The sequence below is a fragment of the Rattus norvegicus genome, chromosome 1 (assembly GCF_036323735.1).
Source record: "Rattus norvegicus strain BN/NHsdMcwi chromosome 1, GRCr8, whole genome shotgun sequence".
In the NCBI taxonomy this organism is placed as follows: Eukaryota; Metazoa; Chordata; class Mammalia; order Rodentia; family Muridae; genus Rattus; species Rattus norvegicus.
Genome location: NC_086019.1, coordinates 171,223,464 through 171,239,596, shown reverse-complemented (window position 1 = coordinate 171,239,596; position 16,133 = coordinate 171,223,464). Strand labels below are relative to the sequence as shown.

The 16,133-nt window shown below is 41.6% G+C and overlaps 1 protein-coding gene and 1 pseudogene across 1 annotated transcript; one reads left to right on the top strand and one right to left on the bottom strand.

Moving 5' to 3' along the window:
* Positions 1-7,048: 7,048 nt before the first annotated feature.
* On the top strand, positions 7,049-8,157 carry LOC103691202 (glyceraldehyde-3-phosphate dehydrogenase pseudogene; annotated as a pseudogene).
* A 5,186-nt stretch (positions 8,158-13,343) lies between these two features.
* Or5p53 (olfactory receptor family 5 subfamily P member 53) lies at positions 13,344-14,276 on the bottom strand. The gene has a single exon (NM_001000734.1). The coding sequence runs from the start codon at positions 14,274-14,276 to the stop codon at positions 13,344-13,346; it is 933 nt and encodes a 310-aa protein (NP_001000734.1).
* Positions 14,277-16,133: the final 1,857 nt, after the last annotated feature.

Genomic DNA, 16,133 nt, shown 5'->3' with positions numbered 1-16,133 from the left:
GAAAAACATAAATAAACAAGTAGAAGCCCATAGAGAGGAGACACAAAACTCCCTGAAAGAATTCCAGGAAAACATAAATAAACAAGGAGAAGCCCATAGAGAGGAGACACAAAAATCCCTGAAAGAATTCCAGGAAAACACAATCAAACAGTTGAAGGAATTAAAAATGGAAGTAGAAGCAATCAAGAAAGAACACATGGAAACAACCCTGGATATAGAAAACCAAAAGAAGAGACAAGGAGCTGTAGATACAAGCTTCACCAACAGAATACAAGAGATGGAAGAGAGAATCTCAGGAGCAGAAGATTCCATAGAAATCATTGACTCAACTGTCAAAGATAATGTAAAGCAGAAAAAGCTACTGGTCCAAAACATACAGGAAATCCAGGACTCAATGAGAAGATCAAACCTAAGGATAATAGGTATAGAAGAGAGTGAAGACTCCCAGCTCAAAGGACCAGTAAATATCTTCAACAAAATCATAGAAGAAAACTTCCCTAACCTAAAAAAAGAGATACCCATAGACATACAAGAAGCCTACAGAACTCCAAATAGATTGGACCAGAAAAGAAACACCTCCTGTCACATAATTGTCAAAACACCAAACGCACAAAATAAAGAAAGAATATTAAAAGCAGTAAGGGAAAAAGGTCAAGTAACATATAAAGGGAGACCTATCAGAATCACACCAGACTTCTCGCCAGAAACTATGAAGGCCAGAAGATCCTGGACTGATGTCATACAGACCCTAAGAGAACACAAATGCCAGCCCAGGTTACTGTATCCAGCAAGACTCTCAATTAACATTGATGGAGAAACCAAGATATTCCATGACAAAACCAAATTTACACAATATCTTTCTACAAATCCAGCACTACAAAGGATAATAAATGGTAAAGCCCAACATAAGGAGGCAAGCTATACCCTAGAAGAAGCAAGAAACTAATCGTCTTGGCAACAAAACAAAGAGAATGAAAGCACACAAACATAACCTCACATCCAAATATGAATATAAAGGGAAGCAATAATCACTATTCCTTAATATCTCTCAATATCAATGGCCTCAACTCCCCAATAAAAAGACATAGATTAACAAACTGGATACGCAAGGAGGACCCTGCATTCTGCTGCCTACAGGAAACACACCTCAGAGACAAAGACAGACACTACCTCAGAGTGAAAGGCTGGAAAACAACTTTCCAAGCAAATGGTCAGAAGAAGCAAGCTGGAGTAGCCATTCTAATATCAAATAAAATCAATTTCCAACTAAAGGTCATCAAAAAAGATAAGGAAGGACACTTCATATTCATCAAAGGAAAAATCCACCAAGATGAACTCTCAATCCTAAATATCTATGCCCCAAATACAAGGGCACCTACATACGTAAAAGAAACCTTACTAAAGCTCAAAACACACATTGCACCTCACACAATAATAGTGGGAGATTTGAACACCCCACTCTCATCAATGGACAGATCATGGAAACAGAAATTAAACAGTGATGTCGACAGACTAAGAGAAGTCATGAGCCAAATGGACTTAATGGATATTTATAGAACATTCTATCCTAAAGCAAAAGGATATACCTTCTTCTCAGCTCCTCATGGTACTTTCTCCAAAATTGACCATATAATTGGTCAAAAAACGGGCCTCAACAGGTACAGAAAGATAGAAATAATCCCATGCGTGCTATCGGACCACCACGGCCTAAAACTGGTCTTCAATAACAATAAGGGAAGAATGCCCACATATACGTGGAAATTGAACAATGCTCTACTCAATGATAACCTGGTCAAGGAAGAAATAAAGAAAGAAATTAAAAACTTTTTAGAATTTAATGAAAATGAAGATACAACATACCCAAACATATGGGACACAATGAAAGCTGTGCTAAGAGGAAAACACATAGCGCTGAGTGCCTGCAGAAAGAAACAGGAAAGAGCATATGTCAGCAGCTTGACAGCACACCTAAAAGCTCTAGAACAAAAAGAAGCAAATACACCCAGGAGGAGTAAAAGGCAGGAAATAATCAAACTCAGAGCTGAAATTAAACAAGTAGAAACAAAAAGGACCATAGAAAGAATCAACAGAACCAAAAGTTGGTTCTTTGAGAAAATCAACAAGATAGATAAACCCTTAGCCAGAATAACGAGAGGACACAGAGAGTGCGTCCAAATTAACAAAATCAGAAATGAAAAGGGAGACATAACTACAGATTCAGAGGAAATTCAAAAAATCATCAGATCTTACTATAAAAACCTATATTCAACAAAATTTGAAAATATTCAGGAAATGGACAATTTCCTAGACAGATACCAGGTATCGAAGTTAAATCAGGAACAGATAAACCAGTTAAACAACCCCATAACTCCTAAGGAAATAGAAGCAGTCATTAAAGGTCTCCCAACCAAAAAGAGCCCAGGTCCAGACGGGTTTAGTGCAGAATTCTATCAAACCTTCATAGAAGACCTCATACCAATATTATCCAAACTATTCCACAAAATTGAAACAGATGGAGCACTACCGAATTCCTTCTACGAAGCCACAATTACTCTTATACCTAAACCACACAAAGACACAACAAAGAAAGAGAACTTCAGACCAATTTCCCTTATGAATATCGACGCAAAAATACTCAATAAAATTCTGGCAAACCGAATTCAAGAGCACATCAAAACAATCATCCACCATGATCAAGTAGGCTTCATCCCAGGCATGCAGGGATGGTTTAATATACGGAAAACCATCAACGTGATCCATTATATAAACAAACTGAAAGAACAGAACCACATGATCATTTCATTAGATGCTGAGAAAGCATTTGACAAAATTCAACACCCCTTCATGATAAAAGTCCTGGAAAGAATAGGAATTCAAGGCCCATACCTAAACATAGTAAAAGCCATATAGAGCAAACCAGTTGCTAACATTAAACTAAATGGAGAGAAACTTGAAGCAATCCCACTAAAATCAGGGACTAGACAAGGCTGCCCACTCTCTCCCTACTTATTCAATATAGTTCTTGAAGTTCTAGCCAGAGCAATCAGACAACAAAAGGAGATCAAGGGGATACAGATCGGAAAAGAAGAGGTCAAAATATCACTATTTGCAGATGACATGATAGTATATTTAAGTGATCCCAAAAGTTCCACCAGAGAACTACTAAAGCTGATAAACAACTTCAGCAAAGTGGCTGGGTATAAAATTAACTCAAATAAATCAGTTGCCTTCCTCTATACAAAAGAGAAACAAGCCGAGAAAGAAATTAGGGAAACGACACCCTTCATAATAGACCCAAATAATATAAAGTACCTCGGTGTGACTTTAACCAAGCAAGTAAAAGATCTGTACAATAAGAACTTCAAGACACTGAGGAAAGAAATTGAAGAAGACCTCAGAAGATGGAAAGATCTCTCATGCTCATGGATTGGCAGGATTAATATAGTAAAAATGGCCATTTTACCAAAAGCAATCTACAGATTCAATGCAATCCCCATCAAAATACCAATCCAATTCTTCAAAGAGTTAGACAGAACAATTTGCAAATTCATCTGGAATAACAAAAAACCCAGGATAGCTAAAGCTATCCTCCACAATAAGAGGACTTCAGGGGGAATCGCTATCCCTGAACTCAAGCAGTATTACAGAGCAATAGTGATAAAAACTGCATGGTATTGGTACAGAGACAGACAGATAGACCAATGGAATAGAATTGAAGACCCAGAAATGAACCCACACACCTATGGTCACTTGATTTTTGACAAAGGAGCCAAAACCATCCAATGGAAAAAAGATAGCATTTTCAGCAAATGGTGCTGGTTCAACTGGAGGGCAACATGTAGAAGAATGCAGATCGATCCATGCTTATCACCCTGTACAAAGCTTAAGTCCAAGTGGATCAAGGACCTCCACATCAAACCAGACACACTCAAACTAATAGAAGAAAAACTAGGGAAGCATCTGGAACACATGGGCACTGGAAAAAATTTCCGGAACAAAACACCAATGGCTTATGCTCTAAGATCAAGAATCGACAAATGGGATCTCATAAAACTACAAAGCTTCTGTAAGGCAAAGGACACTGTGGTTAGGACAAAACGACAACCAACAGATTGGGAAAAGATCTTTACCAATCCTATAACAGATAGAGGCCTTATATCCAAAATATACAAAGAACTCAAGAAGTTAGACCGCAGGGAAACAAATAACCCTATTAAAAAATGGGGTTCAGAGCTGAACAAAGAATTCACAGCTGAGGAATGCCGAATGGCTGAGAAACACCTAAAGAAGTGTTCAACATCTTTAGTCATAAGGGAAATGCAAATCAAAACAACCCTGAGATTTCACCTCACACCAGTGAGAATGGCTAAGATCAAAAACTCAGGTGACAGCAGATGCTGGCGAGGATGTGGAGAAAGAGGAACACTCCTCCATTGCTGGTGGGATTGCAGACTGGTAAAACCATTCTGGAAATCAGTCTGGAGGTTCCTCAGAAAATTGGACATTGAACTGCCTGAGGATCCAGCCATACCTCTCTTGGGCATATACCCAAAAGATGCCTCAACATATAAAAGAGACACGTGCTCCACTATGTTCATCGCAGCCTTATTTATAATAGCCAGAAACTGGAAAGAACCCAGATGCCCTTCAACAGAGGAATGGATACAGAAAATGTGGTACATCTACACAATGGAATATTACTCAGCTATCAAAAACAACGAGTTTATGAAATTCGTAGGCAAATGGTTGGAACTGGAAAATATCATCCTGAGTGAGCTAACCCACTCACAGAAAGACATACATGGTATGCACTCATTGATAAGTGGCTATTAGCCCAAATGCTTGAATTACCCTAGATCCCTAGAACAAAGGAAACTCAAGACGGATGATCAAAATGTGAATGCTTCACTCCTTCTTTAAATGAGGAAAAAGAATACCCTTGGCAGGGAAGGGAGAGGCAAAGATTAAAACAGAGACTGAAGGAACACCCATTCAGAGCCTGCCCCACAGGTGGCCCATACATATACAGCCACCCAATTAGACAAGATGGATGAAGCAAAGAAGTGCAGACCGACAGGAGCCGGATGTAGATCGCTCCTGAGAGACACAGCCAGAATACAGCAAATACAGAGGCGAATGCCAGCAGCAAACCACTGAACTGAGAATAGGTCCCCCGTTGAAGGAATCAGAGAAAGAACTGGAAGAGCTTGAAGGTGCTCGAGACCCCAAAAGTACAACAATGTCAAGCAACCAGAGCTTCCAAGGACTAAGCCACTACCTAAAGACTATACATGGACTGACCCTGGACTCTGTCCCCATAGGTAGCAATGAATATCCTAGTAAGAGCACCAGTGGAAGGGGAAGCCCTGGGTCCTGCTAAGACTGAACCCCCAGTGAACTAGACTATGCGGGGAGGGTGGCAATGGGGGGAGGTTTGGGAGGGGAACACCCACAAGGAAGGGGAGGGGGGAGGGTGATGTCTGTCCGGAAACCGGGAAAGGGAATAACACTTGAAATGTATATAAGAAATACTCAAGATAATAATAAAATAAAATAAAAATAAAATAAAATACTATGGTCAGGCAGGTAGATCAATGAAATAGAATTTAAAACCCAGTTATGAATCCACACACCTATGGTCACCTGATATTTGACATTGAATCCAATACCATCTAGTTGGGAGGGAAATGATGGCATTTTTAGCAAATGGTGCTGGTTCAACTGGAGGTCAGCCTATAGAAAAATGCAAATCAATCCATTCTTATGACACTGTAGAAAGCTCAAGTCCAAGTAGACCAAAAACCTCCACATAAAACCCGATACACTGAAGCTAATAGAAGAGAAAGTGGGGAAGAGCCTCAAATTTTTCACGCACAGTGAAAAATTTCCTGAAGAACACCAATGGCATATGCTCTAAGATCAAGAATCAACAAATGGGACCTCATAAAATGGCAAAGCTTCTGTAAAGCAAAGGACACTGTCATTTGAACTTACTGCTTTTAATAATCTTTCTTTGTATACCCTTGGGAGGGAAGAGGGAGGCAAAGTTTAGAAGAGAGGCTGAAGGAATACCCATTCAGAGCCTGCTCCACATGTGTCCCATACACATACAGCCACCAAACTAGATAAGATGGATGAAGCAAAGAAGTGCAGACTGACAGGAACCGGATGTAGATCTCTCCTGAGAGACATAGCCAGAATATGGCAAATACATAGGCGAATGCCAGCAGCAAACCACTGAACTGAGAACGGGACCCCTGTTGAAGGATTCAGAGAAAGGAGTGAAAGAGCTTGAAGGGGCTTGAGACCCCATATGAACAACAATGCCAACCAACCAGAGCTTCCAGGGACTAAGCCACTACCCAAAGACTATACATGGACTGACCCTGGGCTCCAACTGCATAGGTAGCAATGAATATCCTAGTAAGGGCACCAGTGGAAGGGGAAGCCCTTGGTCCTGCCAAGTCTGAACCCCCAGTGAACATGATTGTTGGGGGCAGGGCAGTCACGGGGGGAGGATGGGGAGGGGAACACCCATATAGAAGGGGACGGGAGGAGTTAAGGGGATGTTGGCCTGGAAACCGGGAAAGGGAATAACAATTGAAATGTAAATAAGGAATACCAAATTTAATAAAGATGGAGAAAAAAAATAACAGTACCAACCAACCAAAGCTCCCAGGGACTAAACCACCATCCAATTACATATGGACAGACCCATGGCTCCAGCTGCATATGTAGCAGAAGATGGCCTTTTTGAGCATCAATGGGAGGAGAAGCCCTTGGTCTTGCCAAGGCTGGACCCACCAGTGTAGGGAATATCAGGGCAGGGAGGCAGATAAGTGTGGGTGGTTGGGTGGAGAAACACCCTCTTAGAAGAAGGGGCTAAGTGATGGGATAGGGGATTTATTGACAGGAAACCTGGAAAAGGAATAACATTTGAAATGTAAATAAAAATATCCAATAAAAAATAAAATAGGCTCTCTGCTCCTCCCTTTTCCAGGGACAGCCACATCTTCTCATGCAGTGCCAGCCTCGTCTCATAGACAAGATGGTGAAAGTCGGTGTGAACGGATTTGTCCGTATTGAGCGCCTGGTTACCAGGGCTGCCTTCTGCTCTGCATCTGGCAAAGTGGACATTGTTGCCATCAATGGCCCCTTCATTGACCTCAACTACATGGTCTACATGTTCCAGTATGACTTTACTCATGGCAAGTTCAATGGCACAGTCAAGGCTGAGAATGGGAAGCTTGTCATCAACGGGAAGCCCATCACCATCTTACAGGAGTGAGATCCCGCTAACATCAAATGGGGTGACACTGGTGCTGAGTATATCATGGAGTCTACTGGCATCTTCTCCTCCATGGAGAAGGCTGGAGCTCACTTGAAGAGTGTGGCCAATAGGGTCATCATCTCTGTCCCTTCAGCTGATGCCCCGATGTTTGTGATGAGTATGAACCACAAGAAATATAACAACTCCCTCAAGATTGTCAGCAACGCATCCTGCACCACCAACTGCTTAGCCCCCCTGGCCAAGGTCATTCATGACCACTTTGGCATTGTGGAAGGGCTCATGACCACAGTCCATGACCACTGCCACTCAGAAGACTGTGGATGGCCCCTCTGGAAAGCTGTGGTGTGATGGCCATGGGGTAGCCCAGAACATCATCCCTGCATCCACTGGTGCTGCCAAGGCAGTGGGCAAAGTCATCCCAGAGCTGAATGGGAAGCTCACTGTCATGGCCGTCTGTGTTCCTGCCCCCATTGTATCCATTGTGGATCTGACATGCCACCTAGAGAAATCTGCCAAGTATGATGACATCAAGAAGGTGGTGAAGCAGGCATCTGACAGCCCACTAAAGGGCATCCTGGGCTACACTGAGGACCAGGTTGTCTCCTGCAACTTCAACAGCAACTCTCACTCTTCCACCTTTGATGCTGGGGCTAGCATTGCTCTCAATGACAACTTTGTAAAGCTCATTTCCTGGTATGACAATGAATACGGCTACAGAAACAGGGTGGTGGACCTCATGGCCTACATGGCCTCCAAGGAGTAAGAAACCCTGGACCACCCACCCCAGCAAGGACACTGAGAGCAAGAGAGAGGCCCTCTGTTGCTGAGGAGTCCCCATCCCAACTCAGTCCCCAACACTGAGCATCTCCCCCACAATTCCATTCCAGACCCCATAATAACAGGAGGGGCCTAGGGAGCCCTTCCTTCTCTCCTGAATATCATCAATAAAGTTCACTACACCCAAAAAATAAAATAAAAAGAATATTTAATCAAAAAAATGGACTTCATGAATTTTACAAGCAGATCTAGAAATATTATTCTCAGTGAGGTAACCCGGACCACAAAGGACATACACAGTATGTACTTGCTGATAAGTGTATATTAGTTTAAAATCTGAGAATATCCACAATACAACTCAAAGACCATATGAAGCTTAACAAGAAGGAAGATCAAAGCATGGATGCTTCAAGCCCACTTAGAAGAGGGAACAAAATAATCACAGGATGTAGAGGGAGGGAGCAACCTTGTTGAGGGAGTTGAGGGGGAAGAAAGGAGAAGGGGAGGATCAGGTATGGGAAAAAACAGCAGATAAGTTCAAGAGCCAGGAGAATGAACAGAAATATGAAAAACATCAAGCAAAGACTGGAGGAAAGGCCATCCAGAGATTGCCCCAACTTGGGATCTATACCACGCACAGACATTATTGCTGATGTCAAGAACTGCTTGCAGACTGGAGCCTTGTATAGCTGTCCTCTGAGAGGCTCTGCCAGTACCTGACTAAGACAGATTCAGATACTCACAGTCAACCATTGAACTGAACCCAGAGACCCCAATGGAAGAGTTAGGGAAAGGACTGCAGGAGCTGAAGGGAATTGCAACCCCATAGGAAGAACAAAATCAACCAACCAGACCCATCAGAGCTTCCAGGGATGAAACCACCAACCAAAGAGTATACATGAATCATACCATGGCTCCCGTTACTTATGTATCAGAAGACTGCCTTATTTGGCATCAATGTGAGAGGAGGTGCTTGGTCCTATGGAGGCCTGTTGGCCCAATGAAGGGGGATGTTAGAGGGGTGAGGCTGGAGTGGGTGGGTGGGTGAGAGATCACCCTCTTAGAGGCAAAGGAGAAGGAAATGGTTGGGGATTTTCAGAGAAGAGACTGGGAAGGGGGACAACACCTGAAATGTAAAGAAATAAAATAATAAAAAAGAAAAGAAAATGTGGTACACCTACACAATGGAACACTATTCAACTATGAAAAGTAAAGGCATCATGAATTTTGCAGGCAAATAGATGGATCTTAAGAATATCATCCTGAGTGAGATAACCCAATCCCAAAAGGACACACATGGTATGGATTCACCTTTAAGTGAATATAAGCCATAAAATACAGGATGTCTATGCTATACTACACAGACCTGAGGAAGCTGTACAGGAAAGAGGGCACAATAGGATACTTTCATCTCACTTAGAATGGAAAAAATAGTCATAAGAAGCTGGTGCAGGAAGGGAACATGGAGGGAGGGGAGATGGGGAGAGGAATGAGAGGATTCAGGATCAGGTGTGGGAAAGGACAGGAGATAGCTAGATGGACATGAAAACAAGTGGAAATTTGCAACTGTTGGAGATGAGGTGGCAGGCATCTCCAGAAAGAGACGGAGACCTGAGATAAGGGAAGAACCCAAGAATCAATGAGGGTGACATTACCTGTGACTCGTAGCACTGAAAATAAGGAGCCTGAAGAGGCATCTTCTATAGCCAGTCAGGAATCCCAGTGGAAGGATAGAGACATTAACCCACTCACAAAATTTTTGACCCCAATTTTATCCTGCCTGTGATGGTTTGCATATGCTTGACCCAGGGAGTGGCACTATTAGAAGGTGTAGCTTTGTTGGAAGAAGTATGTCACTGTGGGGGTGGGCTTGGAGACCCTCCTCCTAGTTGTCTGAGGATGATCAGTCTGCTCCTGACTTCCTTCGGATAAAGATGTAGAATTCAGCTCCTCCTGCACCATGCCTGCCTGGATGCTGCAATGCTGTCATGTTCCAGCCTTGATGATAATGGACTGAACTTCTGAACCTGTAAGTCAGCCCCAATTAAATGCTGTCCTTTATAAAACTTGGCATTGATCATGGTGTCTGTTCACAGCAATAAAACCTTAACTAAGACACTGCCTAAAAGAAATGTAGGGCTAGGTGATGGAGCAGAGACTGAGGGAATTGCCAACCAATAACTGGCCCAACTTGAGACCTATCCCATCAGCAAGCACCAATCCTTGTCCTCCTTAATGATATTCAGTTCTTTTTGCAGAGGAGAGTCTAGCATGGCTGTCCTCCAAGAGGCTTCACCCACCAAATAATTCAGACAGATGCAGACACCCACAGCTAAACTGTGGATGGAGCTTGGGGATTCATATGGAAGAATAGGAGAAAGAATTGCAGCCCCTAAGGAGATAAGAATTCCACAGAAAGAACAATAGAATCAGCTTACCTGGACTTTTGGGGTTCTCAGAGGATGAACCACCAACCAAAGAACAAATGCAGGCTAAATTTAGGCCTCACTGAATATACATACCAGAAATACAGCTTGGTCTTCATGTGGGTTCCAAACAACTGGAGTGGGGACTAGCGCAAATGTTATTGCCTATAAATGGGATATGTCCTTCTAACTAGGCTTGCTTGTGTGACCTCAGTGAGAGAAGAAGAACCTAGCCTTACAGAGACTTGCAGTGCCAGGGTGGGGGATATCCAGGGGGACATCCATCTGCTGAGAAAAAGTGGAGGGGAGATGGAGGAAGGAGAGAGGCAGTAAGTAAAGTGAATAAGGGAAGAAAGGAAGGAAGGAAGGATGGAAGGAAGGAAGGAAGGATGGAAGGAAGGAAGGAAGGAAAAAGCAAGTTCTTCCTTCATAGAGTATATACTAAAAAAACTCAGAGGGGGCATTCAAGCAAGGCAAAGTAGGGTGGAATAAAGAAATATTGGAGAGTCATCCTCCTTTCGTATGTAAGATTACTATGTCCTTTAATTGGAACCTCACACTTTACTCCCATGGGGAGAAGCGGAGTGGGGGTGTATAGTCAAATTACGAACAATTTTCTCAGCTGTTAAGTGGTTTTATATCAACTATGAAAAGGTCCATTCATAAGAGACTGGGGTCAGCAGCAGTGCCCACTCATTAAAGGCATACCATGTAGGATTTCCTAACACTTCCTTCTACCTTCTTGTTGGCCAACGATCTAATAATGTCTACTCTTTATTATATATATTTTAGGTCAAGTTGTTCAAATTTATTCAATTTTCTTAATAGTGTTTCTTCATAGTAAATAAATTATTATACAGGAAAGAACCTAAAATGCAGAACAACATAATCTCATGTCCATTTAACTTATGCTGTTAGCTTTCAGTCTTCACTATAAATCTCCATTGTGATGCTTCAGTCCTTCTGAGAAGAGGGAAGAAAAATATTCACAGGAGGAAATATGGAGACAAATTTTGCAGCTGAGACTGAAGGAAAGGCCAACCAGAGACTGCCCCACCTGGGGCTCCAACCCACATACAGCCACCAAACCAAACAATATTGCCGATGCCAAGAAGTCCATGCTGACAGGAGCCTGATATAGTTATCTCCTGAGAAGGCTTGCCAGAACATGAAAAATATAGAAATATAGGCAAATGCTTGCAGCCCACCATTGAACTGAGAATTGGGTTCCCATTGGAGGAGTTATAGAAAGGATTGAAGGAGCTTAAGGGGTTTGCAACCCAATAAGAACAACGTTACTAGAGCTCCCAGGGACTAAACCATCAGACAAAGAGTACACATGAACAGAACCATGGCTCTTGCTGCATGTGTAGCAGAAGATGGCCTTGTTGGGCATCAATGGGAGGAGAAGCCCTTGGTCCTGCCAAGGCTCAATGCCCCAATGTAGGGGAATGTCAGGACAGGGAGGTGGGAAGGGGTGGAAAGGTGGGTGGGGGAACACCCTCTTAGAAGCAGGGAGACGAAGAATGGGATAGGGAGCTTTTGAATGGGAAACTGGGAAAGGGGATAACATTTGAAATGTAAATAAAAATATTCAATAAAAAGGGGAAATACTATGAACTTTCATGGTATAGACAATTAACTATTTTCTGTCTTGCTTTATAAATATATAAATATTTTTATAAATATCTCTATCTCTTTGTGCCTCTAATCCCATTATACTACGAAAAAAAGATTTGAGTTCTAAATCTTACTTTCTAATATCATAATTTCCTCAATATTGGTTATAGAAATCCCAAGACCTAACAAAACTCTGAATCTTTCCAGTCTCACAATGATGATCAGGTTAGTTAAAGTAGATCTTTCCCACAGGAAGAATATGAAGTTCATTACAAGATAATAGATCTAGTATATTTTATAAGTTCTTATTTGTTCACAGATTTTTACTGACAGAACTAAGACTGTTGCACAAGCATTAACAGTAATATGGAGATCATTAAATGCCCCTTCTAATACTCTTCAAGTACTAATGTTTACATCATTTCGAAAACTCTGTTTCTAAGTATGTATATAAATATGGCTAAAACTCAAGCCAAATATTGTAACTATGTTAACAAGACCTGATTTCCTAAAATATGGTAATTCACCTGGTTTTTTGAAGATTTATTCTTACTCTCTAGATATATAACTTAGATAATATTAGCATTACATTTATTAGAAAGGTTGACTCAACAATAACTTAAGATTGATAACTCTCAACACATCTTCTATATAATAGCAGTGCTGACACCATTATACAGGTTGTGCTGGAGTGTGGTGAAAGTACATGATGTGAAGGCTCACTGCTGAATCCACACTACTCTGTAAAAATCTATCCTATTTCTCCGAGTCACTTTTCTTGTCTATAAGCAGTAATTTATAATACCCAATCTCATTGATTCATTGTGGAATTGAATGTAGAGACTACAGACTTTTAGAGACCAATTACTTAGATAACAAAGACATCAATTCTTATATTCACAAGTGCATAGACAATCTACCTCCTGTCTTTGCTCAGACAATTTACACACACACACACACACACACACACACACACACACACCACCACCACCACCACCACCACCACCACCACCAACACCACCAACACCACCAACACCACCACAACAGCAACAACAAGACTATGTATTTAGGTTGTTGTGAGAAAGAAGTGAGTTCACATGAAATAAATTAAAATTTAGTCTGATTTAAACCGGATTTAATATCAAGCAATCAGTTAGTTATCATTTAATAAATACTCAGTATGTCGTGGATAATGGAAATCACCACAAATTTCTTGAATTCAAGAGAATCTATGTATAAACTCTGACAGTTGCTTTCCTCAGGGCCTCCTTTACATCTCTGTTTCTCAGGCTATAGATGAGGGGATTCAGCATAGGAATGACCACTGTGTAGAATACAGAGAGCACCTTGTTCTGTTCAGTAGAGTAATTAGACTTGGGCATCACATAAATGAAGGTAATGGTCCCATAGTAGAGAGTGACTGCAGTGAGGTGGGAGGTGCAGGTGGAGAAGGCCTTGTGGCGGCCCTCAGTGGACCGCATCTTCAGGATGGTGATAAGAATGTAGATGTAGGAAACAGCTATGACAAGAATGGTCACCACAATAATGGAGCCAGAAGAGATAGAGGGGATGATTCCAATAATGGAGACATCTGAGCAGGAAAGTTTCAGCAAAGGAGAGAAGTCACAGAAAAAGTGATCTATCTGATTTGGTCCACAGAAGGACAGATTTAACAAACAACCAGTAAATGTCCAACCATTTGTACAGCCACCAACATAGGACATTCCCAACAATAGAAAACAGACTCTAGAGGACATGAGTGTTGAATAGAGGAGAGGTGAGCAGATTGCGACATAGCGATCATAGGCCATGGCAGCCAGTAGGAAGCACTCAGCTGACCCAAACGACACTGTAATACAGAGCTGAGCTGCACAGGCTGTCACAGGTAGGACCAGCCCATGTCCAAGGAGCTCCATAAGCATTATGACTGAGACTGAAGTTGAATATAAAATGTCTACAAAAGCCAGATGGCTGAGGAATAGATACATGGGTGTTTGCAGCTGGGAGGAAATTCTTATCAATGTGATGATGCTGATATTGCCTACTAAAGTGACAATGTATACTCCTAGAAATATCACAAAAAAGACTATACACAGCTTAGGGTCCTCTGTTAGTCCCAAGATGACTAGCTCTGCCACAGTGGTGTGGTTTTCAGCCTCCATCTCTTGTGTGAATTTTTCCTGTTGAGGGAAATGAAAATATTTATATTTATAATGTTCTCAGTTTGCACATTGTTGGATTTCTTTGATTGTTCTCATACTTATTCAAGGTTATCTCTGAAAATACTTTTGTCTGAAGAAGAAGGTTATGCACAGATTATTGTGCTTCCAGGTTTGATGTGCAATGACGCTGATCCTGCTTTCATTGTGACAGCATTAGGAGTCATTCTGTGCTGGCTTCAGCGTCCTAGGGAATGGAGTCAGACAAGGCACTTTGCCGAATGGATTAACCTGCACATAGTAGTTTTCTGTTCGTTCAGTGATGTTATTGGTCCATATACTCCAGCTTTGTGTGGATATCAAAAGAAATGAAATCTACAAGCCAACAGAGGTATTTTGTCATGTAGCTATGATAAATAACTTTTTCCTTTTATTAAAAATTTATTTTTTCTAATATAACCCATCCTGATCATTGGTACCCCTTCCTCTCCTCTTCCCAGGTCCACCCCTCCTTTCCTTCCATCTGGATCTACTAAATTTCTACATCTCCTTAGAAATATAACAGGTGTCAACTGGAATATATTAATATAATAGTATAGTGTAGAATAGTAGATAGAACAAAAAATAACCCATTGAAATAGAACTACAACAACAAAAATAAAACAATGAAAGAGCTGAAGAGAAGAAACAGAGACCCACTCATTCACTCAAGAATCCCATAAAACACTAAACTGGTGTCCACAAAATATTACGCATACAGAACCTTGCAGACCCATGCAGGCCCTGTCCATGCTGTCCCTGTCTCTGTGAGCTCATAGGAACATGGAACATGAGGATTTAGAAGGCCTTGTTTTCTTGCTGTCTTCTACCCCATCAGACTCTTGCATCTTTCTGCCTGCTCTTCCACAGGGTTCCCTGAACCCTGACGGGAGGGATTTATTAAATGAAATAAAAAGGAAAGACGGTGCTTGCAACTCTTCCATGTTTTGGAGAGCATAACTGTCCTTTCCACATGCCAGAATTTTCTATCGAGCTTCTCCAAGTAAGTGGAGTCTCCACTGCCTGTCCGAGTCTGGACTAAGTCACTCTCATGTGTACTTACTGACCCATACTTGACCTTCTCTTACTCCCAACTATACGCTGTGTTGCTGATCTCTAGACTGGTGTTTTGCTAGTAACCATGGGTTAGACACTGACCCCTCTAATATCCTCTCTCCTTATAGCACCAGTCACTTCTGATAGTAAACAGGGGACATAGGACTAGACACCTACTGCAACTTAAGTATCAGGCTCTTCCTGCAGATTTTGTTTCTCATATTCTCAGTTCTCAAGCTTAGCAATGGCTAATTAGCCAAAAATTTGGCTGTAATCAACTAATACTTTCCTGGGTTCCAAGGTTCAACTAGTTTAGCTGTATCAGGAACACCACAGGGCTTCTCTTGCTCACCTTCTTCCACCAATTAATATCCTTTTCATTATAATCCATCGCTCTTCCACTTACCATGTAGAAACAGAGTTGTGACACTGAATTCCAAAAGGGACTTTATGAAGGTGTATTCCATTTAACTTAATAAAAAATTAGAGGCTGAATACAAAGTGAACTACTGAGTACTCTCACTGGACAAGGATATACATGCCGTGAAGATGGTGATGGATGTCTTTGAGCATGAAAGGAGAGAAAAGAGGCTCTTAGCATTCATGGCAAACCCTTGGGGCTATTTCAATCTGTCCCTTTGAGATGCAGGCCCATAGATTTCTGAGCTTTTATTTTTAATTTGTTTTTTTAGTATGATTTCTGGAACCAAGTGACTCATTAGGCCTGGCTAGTCATCCCTAGGGGTCATTTACTTTCTATGATGT